Source organism: Eutrigla gurnardus, assembly GCF_963514095.1.
Source record: "Eutrigla gurnardus genome assembly, chromosome: 20".
NCBI classification, from domain to species: Eukaryota; Metazoa; Chordata; class Actinopteri; order Perciformes; family Triglidae; genus Eutrigla; species Eutrigla gurnardus.
In genome coordinates this window covers 3,234,073-3,257,693 of record NC_139931.1, presented here as the reverse complement: position 1 = coordinate 3,257,693, position 23,621 = coordinate 3,234,073, and the positions used below count along the sequence as shown (strand labels likewise).

The window sequence follows — 23,621 nt, the reverse complement described above, 5'->3', positions numbered from 1 at the left end:
ATCTCTCTCACTCAGAGTCAAGTAATGAAAACCAGGTAGAAATTCCAGAGGTCCATTCAGACTTGGACTCTTCAGACTTGGACTCTCCAAGTGATGAAAACCGGGTAGAAATTCCACAGGATCTCTCTCACTCGGAGTCAAGTAATGAAAACCAGGCAGAAATTCCAGAGGTGCATTCAGACTTGGAATCTTCAGACTTGGACTCTCCAAGTGATGAAAACCAGGCAGAAATTCCACAGGATCTCTCTCACTCAGAGTCAAGTAATGAAAACCAGGTAGAAATTCCAGGGGTCCATTCAGACTTGGACTCTTTAGACTTGGACTCTCCAAGTGATGAAAACCGGGTAGAAATTCCACAGGATCTCTCTCACTCGGAGTCAAGTAATGAAAACCAGGCAGAAATTCCAGGGGTCCATTCAGACTTGGACTCTTCAGACTTGGACTCTACAAGTGATGAAAACCAGGCAGAAATTCCAGAGGTGCATTCAGACTTGGACTCTTCAGACTTGGACTCTCCAAGTGATGAAAACCAGGCAGAAATTCCAGAGGTGCATTCAGACTTGGACTCTTCAGACTTGGACTCTCCAAGTGATGAAAACCAGGCAGAAAAACCAGAGGATCTCTCTCACTCAGAGTCAAGTAATGAAAACCAGGTAGAAATTCCAGAGGTCCATTCAGACTTGGACTCTTCAGACTTGGACTCTCCAAGTGATGAAAACCAGGCAGAAATTCCAGAGGTCCATTCAGACTTGGACTCTTCAGACTTGGACTCTCCAAGTGATGAAAACCAGGCAGAAATTCCAGAGGTGCATTCAGACTTGGACTCTTCAGACTTGGACTCTCCAAGTGATGAAAACCAGGCAGAAAAACCAGAGGATCTCTCTCACTCAGAGTCAAGTAATGAAAACCAGGTAGAAATTCCAGAGGTCCATTCAGACTTGGACTCTTCAGACTTGGACTCTCCAAGTGATGAAAACCAGGCAGAAATTCCAGAGGTCCATTCAGACTTGGACTCTCAAAGTGTCGAAAACCAGGCAGAAAAACCAGAGGATCTCTCTCACTCGGAGTCAAGTAATGAAAACCAGGTAGAAATTCCAGAGGTCCATTCAGACTTGGACTCTTCAGACTTGGACTCTCCAAGTGATGAAAACCAGGCAGAAATTCCCGAGGTGCATTCAGACTTGGACTCTTCAGACTTGGACTCTCCAAGTGATGAAAACCAGGCAGAAATTCCACAGGATCTCTCTCACTCGGAGTCAAGTAATGAAAACCAGGCAGAAATTCCAGAGGTCCATTCAGACTTGGACTCTTCAGACTTGGACTCTCCAAGTGATGGAAACCAGGCAGAAATTCCAGAGGTCCATTCAGACTTGGACTCTTCAAGTTATGAAAACCAGGCAGAAATTCCAGAGGTCCATTCACACTTGGACTCTTCCGACTTGGACTCTCCAAGTGATGGAAACCAGGCAGAAATTCCAGAGGTCCATTCAGACTTGGACTCTTCAGACTTGGACTCTCCAAGTGATGGAAACCAGGCAGAAATTCCAGAGTTCCATTCAGACTTGGACTCTCCAAGTAATGAAAACCAGGCAGAAATTCCAGAGGTCCATTCAGACTTGGACTCTCAAAGTGTCGAAAACCAGGCAGAAAAACCAGAGGATCTCTCTCACTCGGACTCATGTAATGAAAACCAGGCAGAAATTCCAGAGGTCCAATCAGACTTGGACTCTTCAGACTTGGACACTCCAAGTGATGGAAACCTGGCAGAAATTCCAGAGGTCCATTCAGACTTGGACTCTTCAAGTAATGAAAACCAGGCAGAAATTCCAGAGGTCCATTCACACTTGGACTCTTCCGACTTGGACTCTCCAAGTGATGGAAACCAGGCAGAAATTCCAGAGGTCCATTCAGACTTGGACTCTTCAGACTTGGACTCTCAAAGTGATGGAAACCAGGCAGAAATTCCAGAGGTCCATTCACACTTGGACTCTTCCGACTTGGACTCTCCAAGTGATGGAAACCAGGCAGAAATTCCAGAGGTCCATTCACACTTGGACTCTTCAGACTTGGACTCTCCAAGTGATGGAAACCAGGCAGAAATTCCAGAGTTCCATTCAGACTTGGACTCTCCAAGTAATGAAAACCAGGCAGAAATTCCAGAGGTCCATTCAGACTTGGACTCTCAAAGTGTCGAAAACCAGGCAGAAAAACCAGAGGATCTCTCTCACTCGGACTCATGTAATGAAAACCAGGCAGAAATTCCAGAGGTCTATTCAGACGTGGACTCTTCAGACTTGGATTCTCTAAGTGATGAAAACCAGGCTGAAATTCTAGAGGTCCATTCAGACTTGGACTCTTCAGACTTGGACTCTCCATGTAATGAAAACCAGGCAGAAATTCCAGAGGTCCAATCAGACTTGGACTCTTCAGACTTGGACTCTCCAAGTGATGAAAACCAGGCAGAAATTCCAGAGGTCCATTCAGACTTGGACTCTTCAGACTTGGACTCTCCAAGTGATGGAAACCAGGCAGAAAAACCAGAGGATCTCTCTCACTCGGAGTCATGTAATGAAAACCAGGCAGAAATTCCAGAGGTCCATTCAGACTTGGACTCTTCAGACTTGGACTCTCCAAGTGATGAAAACCAGGCAGAAATTCCAGAGGTCCATTCAGACTTGGACTCTTCAGACTTGGACTCTTCAGACTTGGACTCTCCAAGTGATGAAAACCAGGCAGAAATTCCAGAGGTCCATTCAGACTTGGACTCTTCAGACTTGGACTCTCTAAGTGATGAAAACCAGGCAGAAATTCCAGAGTTCCATTCAGACTTGGACTCTCCAAAGGATGAAAACAACACAAAAACACCAGGGGAACTTTCTCACTCGGAGTCAAGTGATGAAAATCAGGACTTTAACCCAGTGAACCTCTCAGATTTGGAATCTCTGAGTGATGAAAGTCTGTCAGAAACACCAGAGGATCTCTCTTCTTCTCCAAAGGATTTCTCGATCTTGAAGTCAATTGATGAAAATCCTCCAGCAATCACAGACCTCTCAGACTCTCGGAGTGATCAAGTTAGTGGTGATCAAGCTGAAGCTACACGTCAGCCAACCAAAAATCAGTGGAACAACCTCCACTATTCATCTCTGGTGTCAAACCTCATTGAGCAGATGATGAAAAATCGATCGATCGAAATTTACAGCGCACCCATCATCATGAACCTGGAACAGATGCTCCGTGAAGAGATAAAAGAGTGTGACATTGCTGTCAAGCCAAGTCAACACTGCATCAAGAAGGCCGCTAAGGCGGTGCACAAGGACCTGCGCAAGATGGGGGTTGGTGCAGAGGAGCTGCTGTCAAAAAATCCATTTGTTGATGACGACATAATCCAGGCACTAAAAATGCACCTGGTGACGCCAAAAAAGACCAGTCCCATCAAAAGGCCCTTTTACAATCTGTACAAAGGTTTGACCAGACAGTTCCCCTTCTTAAGACGTCAATCAGCAATTCCAGAGGTCCATTCAGACTTGAACTCTTCAAACATGGACTCTTCAGACTTGGACTCTTCAGTCTTGGACTTTCCAAGTGATGAAAACCAGGCAGAAATGCCAGAGGTCCATTCAGACTTGGACTCTCCAAGTGATGAAAACCAGGCAGAAATTCCAGGGCATGTCTCTCACTCGGAGTCAAGGGATGAAAACAACGCAGAAACACCAGGGGATCTCTCTCACTCGGAGTCAAGTGATGAAAATCAGCCCTTAAATCCAGTGAACCTCTCAGATGTGGAATCTCTGAGTGATGAAAGTCCGTCAGAAACACGGGAGGATCTCTCTTACTCAGAGTCAAGTGATGAAAATCAGTCCTTAAACCCAGTGAACCTCTCAGAAGTGGAATCTCTGAGTGATGAAAGTCCGTCAGAAACACCAGAGGATCTCTCTTACTCTCCAGAGGATTTCTCAATCTTGAAGTCAATTGATGAAAATCCTCCAGCAATCACAGACCTCTCAGACTCTCGGAGTGATCAAGCTAGTGATGATCAAGCTGAAGCTACTGGTCAGCCAACCAAAAATCAGTGGAACGACTTCGACTACATATCTCTGGTGTCAAACCTGGTTGAGAATATAATGTCAAATCAGTCACTCCATGTTTACAGGGCACCCATCATCATGAACCTGAATCAGATGCTCTGTGAAGAGATGAAAGAGTGTCACATCGCTGTCAAGCCAAGTCAACACTGTATCAAGAGGATTACCAAGGCGGTGCACAAGGACCTGCGCAAGATGGGGGTTGGTACAGAGGAGCTGCTGTCAAAGAATCCAATTGTTGACGACGACATAATCCAGGCACTAAAAATTTACCTGGTGACGCCAAAAAAGACCAGTCGCATCAGAAGGGCCTTTAAAAGTCTGCGCAAAGGTGTGGCCGGACTGTTCTCCTGCTTCACGTGTTGCACAACAGATCCTTAAACTCCCTGTTGCTAAGTGTTGGAATGGGTTTTCTCCGAGTGCTTCGGTTTCCTCCCACGTTCTTAATCAGAAAAAAAAATATTGAGGAGCGAGACATGGAACAAGGAAAAACACAACATTGAAAAAAGCACAACCACATTAACAAAACACAACATTCACGACTGTTCTCCTTCTTCAGATGTTGGACAACAGGGCCTTAATCACTGTGTTGGAATGGGTTTTCTCCGAGTGCTTCGGTTTCCTCCCACTTTCTTCATAAGAAAAAAAAAATACAACCAGTGCCCTTGCCTCGACGTCTGCCTGCCGACACGTGTCTGAATCTTCACCCATAGTGGACTGACAGACACCGGCTTGAGGAGCGAGACATGGAACAAGGAAAAACACGACATTGAAAAAAGCACAACCACATTAACAAAACACAACATTCACGACTGTTTCCTTCTTCAGATGTTGGACAACAGGGCCTTAATCACTGTGTTGGAATGGGTTTTCTCCGAGTGCTTCGGTTTCCTCCCACTTTCTTCATAAGAAAAAAAAAATACAACCAGTGCCCTTGCCTCGACGTCTGCCTGCCGACACGTGTCTGAATCTTCACCCATAGTGGACTGACAGACACCGGCTTGAGGAGCGAGACATGGAACAAGGAAAAACACGACATTGAAAAAAGCACAACCACATTAACAAAACACAACATTCACGACTGTTTCCTTCTTCAGATGTTGGACAACAGGGCCTTAATCACTGTGTTGGAATGGGTTTTCTCTGAGTGCTTCGGTTTCCTCCCACGTTCTTAATCAGAAAAAAAAAATACAACCAGTGCCCTTGCCTCGACGTCTGCCTGCCGACACATGTCTGAATCTTCACCCATAGTGGACTGACAGACACCGGCTTGAGGAGCGAGACATGGAACAAGGAAAAACACGACATTGAAAAAAGCACAACCACATTAACAAAACACAACATTCACGACTGTTTCCTTCTTCAGATGTTGGACAACAGGGCCTTAAAGGAAAACACCACCGCATTTCCATACTGAACTATGTTCTGCTCTGATGTTAGACGAGGTGATACATACCTCCCTCTCTGTGCGTGCACTCAATGGCTCTTGCGCGCACTCCGCGCAGCGCTAATTTGCTAGCATGTAGCTTGTCCCAGTATATTCCTTAGTATCCAAAGGGGGGTGAAGTTCGAAGCGACCAAGCACTTCCACGTTGTCCCTATTTAAATACGGTTACGTGAGTAGTTACACGACTCAAGTTTGGTTACACAAAATGAAACATGCCAATTGGCAACATTATATAACAACTGGAAGCACTTCGACGTCGGCACAGTAATATCATCACTCAAAACATGACGGGACTATATACCTTCTGCTTGTTTTCACAACCCTGTACGATGCACGTTATAACCATGATGTTTGATTGTTCACAAACTATCTTACTACAACCTGATGCTTCCTCAACTGTGCACAAACTACTACAGCTGGTGCAGGCGACGGCGTGCAGGTCACGTAGGTTCTATTGACGGAAGTAAGAGGGGGAGCGGAGTGATGATATTACTGCGCCGACGTCGAAGTGCTTCCAGTTGTTATTCCGCCATACTATATAGTTATCCTTGTTATCCGCTTAGAAAAATTGGCATGTTTCATTTTGTGTAACCAAACTTGGGTCGTGTAACTACTCACGTAACCGTATTTAAATAGGGACAACGTGGAAGTGCTTGGTCGCTTCTAACTTCAGCCCCCTTTGGATCCGAAGGACAAGCTACATGCTAGCAAATTAGCGCTGCGTGGAGTGCGCGCAAGAGCCATTGAGTGCACGCGCAGAGGAGAGGGAGGTATGTATCACCTCGTCTAACATCAGAGCAGAACATAGTTCAGTATGGAAATGCGGTGGTGTTTTCCTTTAATCACTGTGTTGGAATGGGTTTTCTCCGAGTGCTTCGGTTTCCTCCCACTTTCTTCATAAGAAAAAAAAAATACAACCAGTGCCCTTGCCTCGACGTCTGCCTGCCGACACGTGTCTGAATCTTCACCCATAGTGGACTGACAGACACCGGCTTGAGGAGCGAGACATGGAACAAGGAAAAACACGACATTGAAAAAAGCACAACCACATTAACAAAACACAACATTCACGACTGTTTCCTTCTTCAGATGTTGGACAACAGGGCCTTAAAGGAAAACACCACCGCATTTCCATACTGAACTATGTTCTGCTCTGATGTTAGACGAGGTGATACATACCTCCCTCTCCTCTGTGCGTGCACTCAATGGCTCTTGCGCGCACTCCGCGCAGCGCTAATTTGCTAGCATGTAGCTTGTCCCAGTATATTCCTTAGGATCCAAAGGGGGGTGAAGTTAGAAGCGACCAAGCACTTCCACGTTGTCCCTATTTAAATACGGTTACGTGAGTAGTTACACGACTCAAGTTTGGTTACACAAAATGAAACATGCCAATTTTTCTAAGCGGATAACAAGGATAACTATATAGTATGGCGGAATAACAACTGGAAGCACTTCGACGTCGGCGCAGTAATATCATCACTCAAAACATGACGGGACTATATACCTTCTGCTTGTTTTCACAACCCTGTACGATGCACGTTATAACCATGATGTTTGATTGTTCACAAACTATCTTACTACAACCTGATGCTTCCTCAACTGTGCACAAACTACTACAGCTGGTGCAGGCGACGGCGTGCAGGTCACGTAGGTTCTATTGACGGAAGTAAGAGGGGGAGCGGAGTGATGATATTACTGCGCCGACGTCGAAGTGCTTCCAGTTGTTATTCCGCCATACTATATAGTTATCCTTGTTATCCGCTTAGAAAAATTGGCATGTTTCATTTTGTGTAACCAAACTTGGGTCGTGTAACTACTCACGTAACCGTATTTAAATAGGGACAACGTGGAAGTGCTTGGTCGCTTCTAACTTCACCCCCCTTTGGATCCTAAGGACAAGCTACATGCTAGCAAATTAGCGCTGCGCGGAGTGCGCGCAAGAGCCATTGAGTGCACGCACAGAGGAGAGGGAGGTATGTATCACCTCGTCTAACATCAGAGCAGAACATAGTTCAGTATGGAAATGCGGTGGTGTTTTCCTTTAATCACTGTGTTGGAATGGGTTTTCTCCGAGTGCTTCGGTTTCCTCCCACTTTCTTCATAAGAAAAAAAAAATACAACCAGTGCCCTTGCCTCGACGTCTGCCTGCCGACACGTGTCTGAATCTTCACCCATAGTGGACTGACAGACACCGGCTTGAGGAGCGAGACATGGAACAAGGAAAAACACGACATTGAAAAAAGCACAACCACATTAACAAAACACACCATTCACGACTGTTTCCTTCTTCAGATGTTGGACAACAGGGCCTTAAGATGGACCTCCTTTTTATCATCGGGTTTCACCTCATTTTCGCCGCGGCTACAATTTAACAACTGAGCTGCTGTCGGACAACGCCAAGGTTTTAATGAGACCGGAGTTAAATGGTGCACAGCAGGAGTGTTGTGGTCACAAATCTGGTTTCATCCAGTCTTAGTGAAGATGTGATTCATTCGTCATGTACCCCCTTCATGAGAAGAAGCAGGAGAAGGTGCTTTTTAAGATTTATTCATCTGCATAGTTTTACTATGTTTACTCTGGCAGCGATGTTCATGGTCTTCATGTTTCTGACTCCAGTTATCATCTCCTATCTGTAATTCTGGATGCTGATTGGTTCTTATAGCTAAACCCCTCCCCTCAGTGTTCCATGATTGGGGCGAGAGTGAGAGGGGACGAGGCGGGATGACGAGGAGCAGGGGAGACGAGGGGATTGGATGGAGGGTACGAGCCAATGGTAGCCTTCCGGAGCAATGGCTCCCATTGGTCAATTTCTGTGCAGGCCTACGGCTGATACCCTGAATGGATTTTCTTTTTATTCCAAATCGTAGACCATAGCTTTAACATGCAGAGGAGGTGTACTGACCCTTCACCTCCAAACGCAGACTGGCCAATCATAGCGTAGCTCCTCCCCCTCCTGACCAGGAAGGTATAATTGTGAATCCCCCCAGCTCTGGAACAGTGTGGTTACTTTATTTGTTTGTCTCGCTTCACTTTCCAGCCTTCTGGAGGCTTCAGCTTCTTTCTTTCTCCTTCAAACCCGTTTTCTCTCTGCTGAATTGGTTTGACATCCTTCAAACACAAACTCTCCTGTCCGTTTCTCTCTGAAATCAGTGTTTGTTTTCCTAAAGAGAATGAATTGCATTGAGTGACAGTGTGGGCTCCTCGGTAGCTCCGACAGCTTGACAGAGTGGGAGCGGGGCCACCCAGTCAGTCACGTGACACCCGCCGCCGTGGAGCTTGTGGAGCACATTCATATCTGGAAGAGATCCAGCCTTTTCTTATGAGGGGTGGGTATATGATATCACCATCCAAATCTCAGGTTAATAATAGCCGATGATTCATAATCATCAACATAACTGCACTGTTTGCACATGCAAAATTGCTTTAATTGTTTCACCATTGTTTTATTGAAAATAAATCCCATTCTGCCTCTGTTTTCATAATAATAATAAAACATTTTATTTGTTGGCGCCATTCAAACACCCAAGGTCATCTTACATGTTGAAAAACAAAAAAAAACGTATTAAAAACGTATTAAAACATTAAATACATACACATATACACGGAAAATACAATGTTACTAGATAGATAAATAAGAAGGACAAAACGGTATGGGGACAGAGAGTTATAGGGAGGTTTTGAGGTGGTTTTGTAATAAATATCTAGTTTATACTTTTTTTACATTGTGTGGTATCTTTTTGACAGCAAACATATAATGTAATTGTACAGGGAAACATGTTTCTTTACTGTGCATAAGATAATTAACACTTTGAGTCCTTCAAGTCAAACCTTTGAGTATCTGTCTGAGCAAAATAACACTTTAATGTGATATATATGAACCCTGATACACTTTCATGATAATTGATCCCAGTGGTGCTTTGGCTTCACAACCCTTTTTTTTTTTTTGCACCTTCATATCCATCTGGCCTCCTCAATGTTGTGTAACATCCCGTGTAACGTGTAATTTCTCCGGCCTGAGACTCTGGGCTGCAGAAATCGATAACTCAAGGTAAGGCAGCACATGATGCAGCTTCCTCCGACGGGCCGGCTCACTCGCAGTTTTAGATTCTGTAAAAACACACAAACAACCGGTGCAGAGTGGAATATGTCAGCGTGATATCCCGTTGATTTAACATCATCACTTTTTTATCAACACGTTACTCCCAGAACAGAATAGAGACGTATACGCTGCATCGACGGCAGCAGGAAGCCGTCCTATTTTAAGCCGGATCTTCTGCAACCTCTCACTGTACGCACTCACGTTGTCAGCCACGTTTAGCCGTGTGACAAGTTGCAGTTTTGAACCGGTGTGTACGAGCTTCCTCTCATCTACACAATTTTCTGTCTCTCGAGGACGGTGAGAATGTTTGGAATTGACAAGCCGGGTAACGAAGACGGTTTCCTCGGCACACGAGCAGCGATCCTGGAAAAGGGCTGTGTGTGTTTGTGTGTGTGTGTGTGTGTGAGTGTGTGTGTGTGTGTGCAGAAAAGATGTTCGCTTGAAAAGGTGCTGTTTTCATGAAAGATTAATAGTTGCCTATGGCCCTGAGGCACCCGAGCCAACAACTCAGGATTCATAAATAAAACTAAATGGATCAATATTTCCAGGACTTTAGAGGTAACCTATGGCTACCCTTACCTTGAGAGAGAGACGCTTTGAGAAAGGTTAGCTTTTAATCGAAGTCTTCCCCCAGTAATAATAAAGAAAAGTGTGGCATTAAATCATCAGCGCTGTGTGGTAACACACCTGTAATCCAGAAAGTGATGCTGGGATAGAGAGAAACTATCTCTGTAATCATAAAAGTAAGTTTAATTGTATTATTTTGTTATTATTCTGGGTTATTGTGCTTTTTTTTTATTCTTTTAGAGGAACAGTGTGGATGAGGCGTTCGTTGTCTCAACATCAAGGCTCGTTAATCAAGTTTATTGAACCGAAGTGCCGAAGCAGAATGACGCATCGCACCGCGGGAAGGAAAACTCACCCGACAAATATGACAAATAGAAACATTTGCCTGTAGTTTTCACAGCCATTATCTTGGCAGCGTGATGATGATAATTATGATGCATGTTTTGATTGTACAAGCCGTCCTGTCATCGATGGATATCCAGCAGATCCATTCACATTGTCATTACTTGGGTTTTCTCTACAGTTTTTTTTGTTGTTTTTTTACTCTTGGAGGTTTGTAATAATAATACACAGTTTACGAGTTTTTAAAACAGCATTTAACTTAGTTTTTACACTACGTTCAACAACACCCTGAATCCGATAAGTGAACAGATAAGAATCCTTCAGTATGAGGTGATAGCACAGCGATGCATTCCTGGATTTATACCTAAAAAAAATAGAAATAACAGAGATGGTTATTGATTTCACAAATAACAAAATTGCTCTCCTTTCCACAAAAATCAAAAGTGAAGTGGTTGCAACAAACAAACACCTTTTGGAATTAGATGATAAACTCCTTTAATAATAATTACTAAAAACCCTTTAATGTAAATATCTATACGCCTTCATCTCCAGACCTCTGAGTCACTTTGATATCATTTTAAAGTGAATTGACTGGCTTTATCTTACTTTAATTCTGTCTCAGTCTCATTGTGATCGTGTTTTATTATGACTTATTAAGTATGTTGTGGTATTATTAAACTGCATGTTCCCCATGTGGGATAATAAACATGAATGTCTTTATATTTGAACGTATAACCAATGTTTTGGTATTTTATTGCCAGTGGTGAAGAATTCAAGGAGATTCAGTAATATACTTGAGTGGTGGTCAGAGGTCAAAGGTCATTGTTACCTCACCTCGGTGCCGTTCTCATGAGTGTGTTATCTTAAAAACAGCTGGAGGGAATTTCTTCAAATTTGGAACAGATTAGATTCCGTTGGTCAAAGCTTACTGTGAAATCCCAAAACCAATTTATGGCCATTTATCTCAAGAAGTAATATGCTAATTATGACAATCTCACACAAATGTCTTATTGGGTAAAATACCATTGATATTGCAGTATTACAATATAATGAAAAGTGATTATACTATCATCAGATGTGAATATTACTTTTCTCTGAGAAACAGTCTGCCTTCTAAAGAATGATCTTCTATAAAACCAGGATTTCAGCGATATGACCTGTTTCAGCATGTGTGTCCTCTGGTGGTAAAACACTAAACGCCTCACAAACTAACGGACAAACACAACAGACACGTTGAGATGCTGCTGGACAGGAAACTAAACCAACTCCTGCTGACTCATGTGTTTTCTCCTTCTCTCCCAAAGGGGCCTGATGCCGCGGACGTTAGACAGCCAGATCACATTAGAGAAGACGCCCAGCTACTTCGTCACCAGAGAGGCGCCGCGCCGCATCGTCAGCATGTCCCCCGACACCAAGCTGATCGTGGTGGTGCGTAACCCGGTCACCAGAGCCATCTCCGACTACACGCAGACTCTCTCCAAGAAGCCCGACATCCCCACGTTCGAGGAGCTGGCCTTCAGGAACCGAAGCCTGGGCCTGGTGGACGCCTCGTGGAACGCCGTCCGCATCGGGATGTACATCCTGCACCTGGAGAACTGGCTGCAGTACTTCCGCCTGTCGCAGATGCACTTTGTGAGCGGCGAGCGGCTGATCACGGACCCGGCGGGGGAGATGGGCCGCGTTCAGGACTTTCTAGGACTGAAGCGAATAATCACGGACAAGCACTTCTACTTTAATCGAACCAAAGGCTTCCCGTGTCTGAAGAAGCCGGAGAGCAGCAGCCAGCCGCGCTGCCTCGGCAAATCCAAGGGCAGGACTCACGTACAGATCGAACAGGAGGTCATCGAGCAGCTGCAGGAGTTTTATAGGCCATTTAACATCAAATTCTTTGAGACTGTGGGACAAGACTTCAAGTGGGATTGAGTTTCTAAAACGGCGACCGCCTGGAGAGAAACCTAAAAAAAGATGTTTATTGAGATGTGTATACAATGACAGTATCAATATAGAAGAACGTATTCAAATATATTCATATAAATGTTTCACATCAAGTGCCATTTCTTAAAAAATGAACTATATATATATAAATACACAAAAACCAAGTTTCTTTACCATGTGACATATGGATTCAGTCATTAACCGAGTCGTTAACTCGCAGCCATCACACTGCCTTCCTGTCATTTATCCACATCTGCACTAATGACGCTGCTTAAGTATTCATCCTGCTCCGAAATGAACCGCCGGCTTTGACGTTGAAATGAGCTCTCTACGTGGAATTTGCAGTGAAATGTCAAATGAATAATGAAATCCGTCTGTCAATTATTCTGCAGAGAAATGTATCTCCTTATTGTTGCTTCCAGCTCACGGGCAGCAGTGACAGGTTTACTGAATACATGGACTGTAAATGAGGAGGAAACAGCTATATTAAAAAAAAAATGATGCTATCACATGGAGATGTTTTTTTTATGGTTTGTTGGCTCTTTCTGTATCAGTGATTTTTGTTGTCATCGAAATAAAAGGCAAAAGTCTTAAGTTCAATTTATTAGAGACATTTTTCTGTTTCTGGCCTTCACGTTGAGAAAAAGTCGTCTTTTCATCTTTTGGTGTCTCGTAAAACAATCACATCAACCCCGTCTGCTGCAAAACTGCCGATACGACTAAATTCTCAATTCATGTTGCCATGGAAACCTATTTGCTCCAGGATTATGGTTGCAGTTGTTTGAAACCTTGTGGTTAATGTAAATTACAACAACAGAAACCTGCACGAAAAAAAGTCGAGAGAGAGGGGCAATATTCTGGGAAAAAAGTCACAAATTTGCCACTTTATAAATATATAAAGCCGACAGAAACAAGTTGCTTTGTTCCGCTAACACCAGATGGTGGCGTTGCTATGACAAGAAGTGAAAACTACCGCTAGCATTACACTCAATCTCTGGACTGAGGCCCTGACATTGACTTGAAACTTTTCCTGAATGTACTATAACTCGGCGTATTAGGGCCACTGTAGGAGAACAGATTCACAGTTGCTATGACAACAAGTGAAAACTACCACTAGGATATTAGTCCAACCGCCTGATCAATAAACACCCATAAGATGACAATTTGGCCTCAAATATATAAAACCATACATAAATTCCATCAACATCATCACCTTATGGACCATAACGAGGCGTTGTCACACGTTGTGACGGATTAATTAGAACAATAAACGCGTACATTCATGGAAAGCATCGTAATCAACTCACAAATGTGCAACTTTTCTGTGGTCCTAAATGCAAACGTGATCCACAACAACATCAATTTCTCTCAAAACTGAATTCACAGTGCAGTTGAGCTGTATGGGAATGCCATTTTTCAGATACAGTTCTAACATTCTTGTCCAGCTCCTTCTATGATGTGATCCAGTAGAAGACGTGCAGCCATTACTAATTGTGGGGTTTCCATTCCCGACGCTCGTGCAGGCCGATGCCGTTAATGAATCCCCCGATGAGTCCCACCAAAGTTCCCTGTTCTCCACACAGGACCAGATATAGAATTAGGTGGAGACTCCATGTGATCTGGACCGTGACATCCTGACCACATCTCAAAGAATACATGGCACGCCGGCACAAAGAAGTGTACTAATGAGTCGAAAGATAAAAACCGTCCGACATGCATGTCACTGATCTCATTAACTTTCAAGATTCCCCTTTTTGATGGATTCCTCTCCGAATGGGGAGATTAACCTCTGGAATTTACACCCCGAAGCCAATCAAAGTTGTCGTTAATGATTTCCACCGAGGAGAAATTCAAATGAGGAGGAAACCAAAGAATTTGTAAGTAATATTATTATTAAAAAATGATTACGTATGTTGGACGTATCTGTGAAATATGGGAGGAATTATTATTGCACAGATGTCCGATTAGCGCGGGATTAAGACGCGGACGATCTTCTTCTCTTTTTTTTAAACGACGCCTCCAGCTAATCCTCGCCTCCCGTATGAATACGGCTTTAGATTTAGCTGAACTGACTACAACACGACCTTCAACACTGCTGAATGTGCAAACACTGGCTGGTCTTGTTTCTCGCGTTAAGACTCCATAATCGCGCCTAATTGGTCTGAGACGTCGTTGTTCTCATTCTTTTTTCTTCTTTTTAATCTGAGCATTTACACACAAAAATAAAACAATCAGAAAACTAATGATTCATATTAAGATTCCAGATTTTATTGACTGAATTGTTCTATTTAATGAACATATTTGATAAACTAATATGTTCATCTGAGCCGGAGCAGTGAGCTGCCATGGTAACGGGAGACAGTGAGGACGTCTTCCATAGGTGTTTGACTGGTTTAATCAGGCCGTGGATGGAGCAGTCCTATCCAGTCACACTTAGACTAATGTGCACAAGTGACAATGTGACCTTTCAAATAAAGGAAATTAGATATTTCGCTCGCATCCCCAGCGCTCACCGTCCGGTACGTGTCCGTCGGCCACCAGCGCTGTTTAAACTGTCATTTGTGAAATCCCACATACATTTTTGATTAACCTGCCAGTGTCGTCTGCAGCTGCCTGACTGCTTCTTAGTGAGCCATCAGCACACACGCCAGTTTAGCAATAAGCTCAACTTTATCTCAGCTCAGTTAATTAGAACTTTTCCCCCAGAATGCTTTGGGCTTGATGATATGGCACCGAGGGAGGGGAAAAAAAACTCCACACGGCTGCCACCGTATGATACCCAATGAACACTTTGATGTGTTATCGCTGCTGCATATGTGACTTCTGGTGAAGAATATTAGGTGAACTTTTTGGGGAATATTCATGGATGCAAGAGAAAATGGTTTAGCACCTTTTCCTGCGAGGCTTGTGCCCATTTAAGGTCGAGACATTCAGGTGAATCGGGTAAAAAACAATGGCCATGAAACCGCCAGATACAGGTTTTCAGAAAATGTTATCTCATTGTGTTGACATATTAGAGTCAAAGGTTTTGGCTATCACTTTTTATAACTCCATAAATTGATATTTCTATCAACAGCCATAAAAAATATCTATTTTGGCCATGGTTTTAGGAATAAAGTGTTGTATAAATCAGGCCATGAATGATATATGAACAAACCCCTCCGGAAAAAACCTTCAGAATATAGAGAGGCATGAAAATGGAAAGTTTTCAGTGCTACTTGTTTGAAAACAAACTCATTTTGAGGAAAATGCCAGAAAAGATATCTATTATAAGTTCCATCCATTCTGAAGACACTAGAGGTGATTAGAATTAAACAATTAAACAAAAAGATATCACCATAAAATGTTGTAAATCTACAGACTTAAATAACCAAAGTAGTGAAATAAACATCTAAATGTTTTTCTGAAAATTGAGCAATGCATAAGAATCAACGCGCCTGTATGTTAATGCTTTCTTGCTGCATTGAAGTCCTACTACAGCTCTTGCTGTTGTATATAATGTATTTACTCCTCATTATGAAAGAGAAAGTGTTCTCTGGGTATAAAGCTGTCCGACCGTTCTAACCTTCAGAGTAAATACCAAAGAAGCTGTTGTAAATGCCATGAACTTTGAAGGATTCTGGTAAAATACACCTCTGCCACTCATCACAAATGGCTAACAGTCCACAATAAAATCAATTACCTCGAGACCTTTTGATTTTCCTTCTTATTAAATGAAAACACAAAATGAGGCAGCATGCAAATATAGATATTTGCAGGTTCCCTCGTGTGGACTCTGGAGCTGTATGTCTTTTATAGCTCCTGCCTTGAAAACAACTTTTTGAAAGTCTACTGAGGCTCCAACCCTGAAACCGCACGTATACGTTACAAGCTTGTGTCTATAATCTCTATATTGTGGGGACGACGTCTGAAGATCAAAAGCTGCGAATGTGTTGTGTCCCAGAAACACGTAGGCTGGGAATAAAATGCATCAATGATGGAAACAAGTAGAGAATATCTTATGATATGAAGTTTGTTTGTTTGTTTGCTGGCGTCACTAGATGTTATGGAAGCATACACCTGGAATGTTCTCCAAGAAGAGTGTGTTGAGGTGTTATTATGGGGACATCTCCTTGCCCCTCCTAATGAGCCAAAGCTATGGGGGGATAATGAGGAGGTTCCTTCTGTTTCTCCAATGGACAATGAGACGAGGACGCTCTGAAAGGTGGCAGCCAGAAACCCCTCCAGAGGAACTCTCATTAAGCTAACCTCCACCTGCTCTACTGCACCTTTTTCAGTAATAATATGTCATAATTCCCGACGGTTTTATTTCCAGTAACATGTTCTATTACTGTGCATCAAGCTATTCTTCCAAAATGAAAAGTAATATCCAAAAAACTGGATGTATGTGAGGTTCAGAGTCACGCTAATGGAACAATTCCCATTAAAGGAGCCGTGGAGGGGAATAATGCACACATGCACAACCACCATGCACTAATAGCCATTGTGGAAACCTTTCCCCTCACCTCATCTCCGCCGGTCTGTTGAACATGTGCCGCTTGCCTTACCTTCACAAAGGTCAAGTGCAGAGCGGGTCTCCGGGCACACGGTCCACTAATTAAGCGGTAGCGGTGGAAGATGCATTCCGGCTCCCGGGACGCCGCGGCGGTCGGTAGCCACCCTCAGGGATAATGAACATATTGTTTCACATGCAAGCGAGGTAGGGATTTGCATTACATTGTTCTCCTGTTAAATCTAAAAGAAGAGTGGCAGCAGAGAAAGCAGCTGTAGAACCAAAAAGGCTGCTCACGGCTTTCTGTATAGCACAAAACATTTAAAACAATATATAACACAGCGCGACTGCATTCGGGTCCCGTTGCCATGGATGGGAAATGGAGCCGGAGAATGTAAATGCAACATTGTGGATGTGCCGAGGTTTTAAATGGCTTTTTGTCAGCTGGCGTCTCATTAGAAGAAAAAGGTCCTTGATGAGAACTGTGATTCCATTCACGTGTCATGACAACCAGTGGACTCCAGGACGTTACCGGTTCCATCCAGGAAATAGTCTGGTACGTAACCAGAACAAGGCAGCCGGATGGTTTGTGCACTTTCAAAGGGAAACAGAATCACCTCAAGTCTCATGGTCAAACAGGACTAACTGGGTTTATTTAATAAAATGTAATTTATATGGTTACTGCTGCTGCTCCAAGTTAAAATCCAGCAACACTAATGTGCTAAATAATTCAGGTCCTTGGATGGTGACAGGATTTTCACAGCTGGAAGCAGAACTTCTGTGATGTTGTTCTCCTTTTCTGCTTTTACATACAAAACTGTCTTCATTTGCATATTTGCTAAACTAAAAGTAACATATAAGTAATCGATACGGGCTCCTGTGTTATTAGTCATTTCATCTGTATTTTGAAAACGACCCTCCCGACCCCGGGCGGTTTAATCTGAACCGTCCAAGACATCTGCTCAACAGCTTCATTTTTAAATGTTGCTGGAAGACAAATGATAAACACACTATAACGGAGGCTGTTCAGCTGGCAGAGGACCTGCGATCTGCCCACTGCCTTCCATTTTAAATGTGGGATTAGAGGATGTCAGTGTGTCCAGGACTGTGCCCAGGGGGATGCCCGGAGGATGAGAAACGGTCTGCAGCGATAACAGACGTCCTCTCCAGGAAGCCCGATAAATCCAGCCAGTCTGAGTCTCTAACTAAGATAATTAAGTCCTTATTCCACTGCGGGAATGTGGCCGGCGGCGTGTTCAGAAGAGCAGAACACAATAAGGCTGGCGAAATGACCGCCACTTAGCCCAACTTTCACTTTTTGACATTCTAGTGGGATCCCAGAGTCACCGCCGGCCTCATCTGAAAGCAGCTCGAGCAACACGGATCCTGACTTTTTTAAAAGTCCCGGCAGGTGGTGAGAATGGATAGCACTTCACTGTGAACAACACAGAGGAGTTCACTTAACTACTAATGGGTGAAAAATGGAAAAGAAAGCAGGTAATCTGAATGCCATTAGCGAGAGCTGCCAAGCTACGTATACATGCATGCATGATAAGACGTACGGTATTTAAACCCTCACATATGTATATGCTTCGGCTTTTTGATCAATACTGCACATTTCTGTTGCTTTGTCAGATGTAATTATTAACGCCAGGTGGAGATTTATGAATGCATCTCTAATAAAATGGAACCATAAAGCTGTCACGATTGTTTTCCAGGGGTGTGACTAAAAACGCCATCAGCGGCGTAAACACGGATGGAGGACGTGCTCTGTTGATATAATGCTTCATTGTCCCGTTAAGGTGGGGGGGGGAATCACTCTCAAATATAACTCTCTGTAATTGTGGAACTAATGGCCTTACTTTGGAGCACAGGAGACAATAATCAGAGCAAAATGCAAAGCCTGGGAGATTGCTTCTGTCTGCCAGACTCTCGGAGGGAATGATCATAGATCGGAGCTGAGCTCTTTGCAATCACACGGGCTCAGGTTTAGTGTAATGTGACTTATCAAAGTGTTTCCATTGTGTCATTACTTTGATGCTTTCAGAGAAAATGGGCTCATTCAGTCAGCATCAGTCTAACTCCTGGTCTTTGTCTCCCTTCACAGCGGCCCTCGACCCCCCCCCACCCCCACATATTCAATATTTTAAGATCGGCTCCAGCCAGCTCTCCGCTCTGATTGCTCTCCCTGGTGGAGTTTCACTCTTTGAGGCTGAATGTCTTTGGGCAAAGAAGAAATGTCTGCATGTTTTCTTTAGAATAAAAGAAAACAGATCTATATTTTATTTTGAAAGAGATTTATTTATCTTTGCGGTCTGAGTTTTGACATGTAAACATGACCTGGACACTTCCAGAACTTTGAGTCCACCATTGCAGTAAAATCCAAATCCTAACTTCTTCAAGGAAACAAAGAGTCCGTCCGAAATACAATCCAGCCTCTTCTAAAGCTCTCTAATGTACAAAAAAGACAAAGCAATTGGACTTTTGAACATTACTATTCTTATGAATTAGGCCAGATGAATTGAGGAAATTGAGACTGATAACATGAATAACAACATCAACATGGGTGATGGAGTCAAGAGGTATGAAGATGAATCCAGTGTTTAGTCTCCATCGATTCTCTGTCTGGATTTTCTCCCGCTTTATTACATTTCTGGTCACAACACAGTCATTGATTTCATACGAGGCATTTTACCTTTGGCAATATCAGATGTCTTTGTTGCCGGGAAATGATTACCACCCCAAAGAGAAGATGGGTGATCTGTCATCAGAGACGCCTCATTCTGGCATCTTTCAAAAACACGCGCTTTGACAGAAGAACAGCTGAAATCGATGCGTTAATGCACCTTAAAGAACATCCATCCTGCATTTTCTTGGTAAATTTGAGAAAATCACTCACAGAACATTTACCGCAGCTTTTTAACACGTCTCTTCTTGAGGAAGTACAGTCATTTACATCTGAATGACTTCACACGCGGCCCTGAAATCGGATGATGAAGGAAAGAAAGTAAAAAAAAGGTAAAAGGACGTAACAAGGCCCGTCTGTTCTGTCGGCCTGCAGAGACGCTCTGAGGCTCTATGAAGGCAACAAAAGAATCAATCTGAAATGCATGACAAGTTGCACTACATGGATTCAGAAATGTAAGAGGATTATTAATGTTTGCTGACATAACTGGGACTCACAGTGAGCTCCACTGCAATTGTCAGCCTTTGTGTCTTACAGCATCAAAGTTGTTTGTGCGCTGAATTATTAAAAACTTGGTCTATCGACGATATTCAGTCTGGACGGATTCAACGACCTTGATTCAAACACAGGAAGTAAGTAGGAAAATCATCAGAGCTGTTTGTTTTATACGAAGGGTCTAAAATATGGAGGAGGTGATGATCAAAGTTCATTTCTGACGTCCGGAGTAAATAAATACTGTAAAAACCTGATCCCGATGTTTTTAAAGCATCACCAGCACTTGTTTGAATACATTTCCACTCTGTGTTGTCCGCAAGGTCGAGTGATGACTTCCCGGCATTGAGATCAAGTGTGTTCACTTGTGTTTGTCGAAGTCGAACCGGTGCTCCGGCGCAGGACGAGGTTACGGCTCGACTTTGAAGCGACTGTCTTTTCTCCTTTAGACTCGCCAACGCTTCTGCTCTTCTTCAAGGTGCTGAAAGCTGAAGAGGGTTGTTTTTTTCTCTCACTCCAAATAAATGACTTGTGTGCTGCAGGATTCAAGAACTACACAGGAGTTTACTCATTAAAGTACGAATCACAGTATAACTGCATAAGTAACATGATCATATGGTAAAGCATGACTTCAATGTGGCTGGAAGCAGCATTCAAGAATGAATAGTCAGTCAGTAGTTAGCATGCATACTTAAATATAACCATGAATACTTTCACACAGAATGTTACGAAGGGAATAAGACCTCTCCAGCTTGAAGGCATCTCAGACCAGATGCCAATAAAAGCCAGAGACTTCCACCGTGCAGCCGTTTTCCCTCACATTCACTCAAAGCATTCTGCTAAAAGGAAACTCAATAAAAGCAGCTTACTGTAGCTCCGTCTATAGAGTTTACCTCAGACAGACCACCAGCCAGCCGCTCGTCCCTGTCAATAGGATCCAGGTACGCTGGTCCCCCGCCGCCGCCGCCGCCGAGAATCTATTCAAGCCTTTTATTGAAAAAGTCCTGCAACTGTCGTGGATTTGCATGTCTGCTGGTATAAATAGTGATAGTATTTTTGCATTTCTGTGCCATTTGTGTGTGTGAAGGCCTTTAGGGTTTGACTTGTGTGCAGATTAAACGTTAAAAAATATTAATTAGTGAACTGTCGAGGTTCAGTATTTTACTTTAAAAGGACCACAATGGAAACAAGCCTTTGGGCTTTATTGTGTTTTTTTTTTTTATCCTTTTGAACACTTCTTGTTAATTATTGTTGTTGAATAAATTTTTCAATCAATCAATCAATACTCTTCACAAGAGAGCAAATAAGTCCTTTTAGCAGCATATTTGCCACATTTTTGAAAATGCTTTTTATGAAACATTGCCATTGAATGTTAAAAGATTGTCGTCATCGAAGCCAATCTGAGGTTTTGTCTAATATCCCAGTTCTGGTCTTGGTCTTGATGTTTCCATGGTGCTATTATTGTGATGTCCAGAATAATGGCTGCCTGGTGGAGAAAGGAAATGATCATTTCTTCCGTCGTATCTAATGCTTTTACCCGCAGCCGTAAGTGCAACAGCAGAATCAGGCTCGGAAACATTACAAGCAATTAAGGAACAGGAGCAAAGGTGAAGATCACAAAACTCCATGCTGGAAAAAGAGGTCGGAGGTAACCACTAAGATAATGTATAAGGTAAGAACACATCAGGGGGGGGGGGGGCGATGTGGGTGAAGGGATGATTCATCGGGTTCCAGCAAATACAACCCTTCCCAGCTGCTTGTTAAATGTTCTCAAAATGGATCGTGGCCTTTCAAAAAAACCTCCCAGAACTCCGTCATGCTTTTCTCCCGCCGAGGAGACTCGAGCCTCTTCGCCAAAGAGTCCCAAGACGAAACGACATGTCAGGACCGTGGCCCCGCATGGTTCGTCATGTAAAGGTCACGCATGCTGCTGCATGGAGGGCCTGGTTAGCATCAAGAGAGAGAGGAGACCTCGTTAGGACGACAGGAGACGCAATTTAACACCGAGACTCGGTTTGGTGTCGATTATTACCAACCACTCAGTCCTGAAACCTGAATGTTTCTCCTGCAAAACATTTCAATTGAACTGCACTCTCAGCGACGTTGACGAAAACAAAGCAAAAATTGAGAAAATAATAAAAACATGCACGGTTGTGAGTTTGGTAAAAGTCCTGAGAATTCATTTTTAGGAGAGCAGGCTGCATTTCCTACTGTTAAAGAAAAGGCTGCGTGTTTTTTATTAAACTCCCCGTTAAGTGACCTTGAGCTGGACCGCCATCCGGATAACGCGTCGACTTTAAACTCAGCATAATGAGGTGTTACAAAACGAAAACGCTGACATCGTCCTTCAGTTCTCTGTCGCACAAAAATATAGAGGAAAAAAGTCGACATCAGAGGCTTCCCTTGAGGCAAGCCACCCAAAAAAATACTATTTTATATATCTAGCATACAGTATCTCATCATGCCGATGGCTTTTGGTGTGATTCACTAAGGTAAAGACGTCGGTTTGTGCAACTCAAAAGTTATTCTTACAACTTTATTATAAACAATTTATATAAGAAACTATTTCCCACCAAAATACATCAAATGCTAACTGTCTACCTCCACGATGCATGGATGGATGCTAATGTTGTAACATATTTTCAAACCGAAAATTAGTGACATATGAGGACGATGTATAATTTATAAAAGTGTGCAAACCTGTTCAGCCATGTTATATAATATAATAATCATTCCAGGATGGATAATCGGAACAGTTAAAATCTGTGCATATATTTTATTAATTTTCACAGACAAATGAGCACCGCGGCGTTCTTAAGATGCCGTCCCCGTGATTCTTTGTATTTTTCAAAATAGATTTGAGCGCTATCGTTCACTGCAGGGTTTACGAAATGTCACCGAATCAGCAATGTTTGAAATCAGGAGCCTCCAGCAGAACCGGCCTGCAGCTTCAAAGGGAATTAGCGCTGCACTGTAGGTTTTGATCATTGGAGACAATTGATCTTTAGTGTTCAAAGAATTTTTTATTTATTTTTTATTTTTTTGCTTCAGGCATCCCTGAGAAACATTTCAAACAACCTGCCTATAAGAGTGTGATTGTAATATCGATGCCAAGAAGGATGCAAATGTGTCACCCGCTCCCTGATAGCATAGCACCTAGCTACCTGATAGCATAGCACCTAGCTCCCTGATAGCATAGCACATAGCTACCTCCTGTTATCCTAATATCAATGCAGTAAAGGTGATATTTAAACGCTCACAGGGAGGTGAAGTCATGCATTCAGAATTAAGTCAAGCTTTTGGAACATTTTGTGATTTAAAAATCGACTCACATTATGGAAAGAGAGAAAAGATCTATAGAGGTGTTGATCACGTCAGCATACCGATATAAAAATGGGTGTGTACTTCATGTGTTATTGGAAGATTATGTTGGATGCATGCCAATGAAACAGGCAGACAGACAGACAGACTTTGACAAC

General features: G+C 43.1%; 1 protein-coding gene across 1 annotated transcript in view; it reads left to right on the top strand.

Moving 5' to 3' along the window:
* hs3st2 (heparan sulfate (glucosamine) 3-O-sulfotransferase 2) overlaps positions 1-13,044 on the top strand; it is a 28,713-nt gene extending 15,669 nt beyond the window's left edge. The window contains exon 2 of the mRNA XM_084036364.1: positions 11,842-13,044. Within this exon, the coding sequence (XP_083892490.1) occupies positions 11,842-12,460 (619 nt within the window). The 3' untranslated portion in view covers positions 12,461-13,044. The remainder of the gene's footprint in view (positions 1-11,841) is intronic.
* Positions 13,045-23,621: the final 10,577 nt, after the last annotated feature.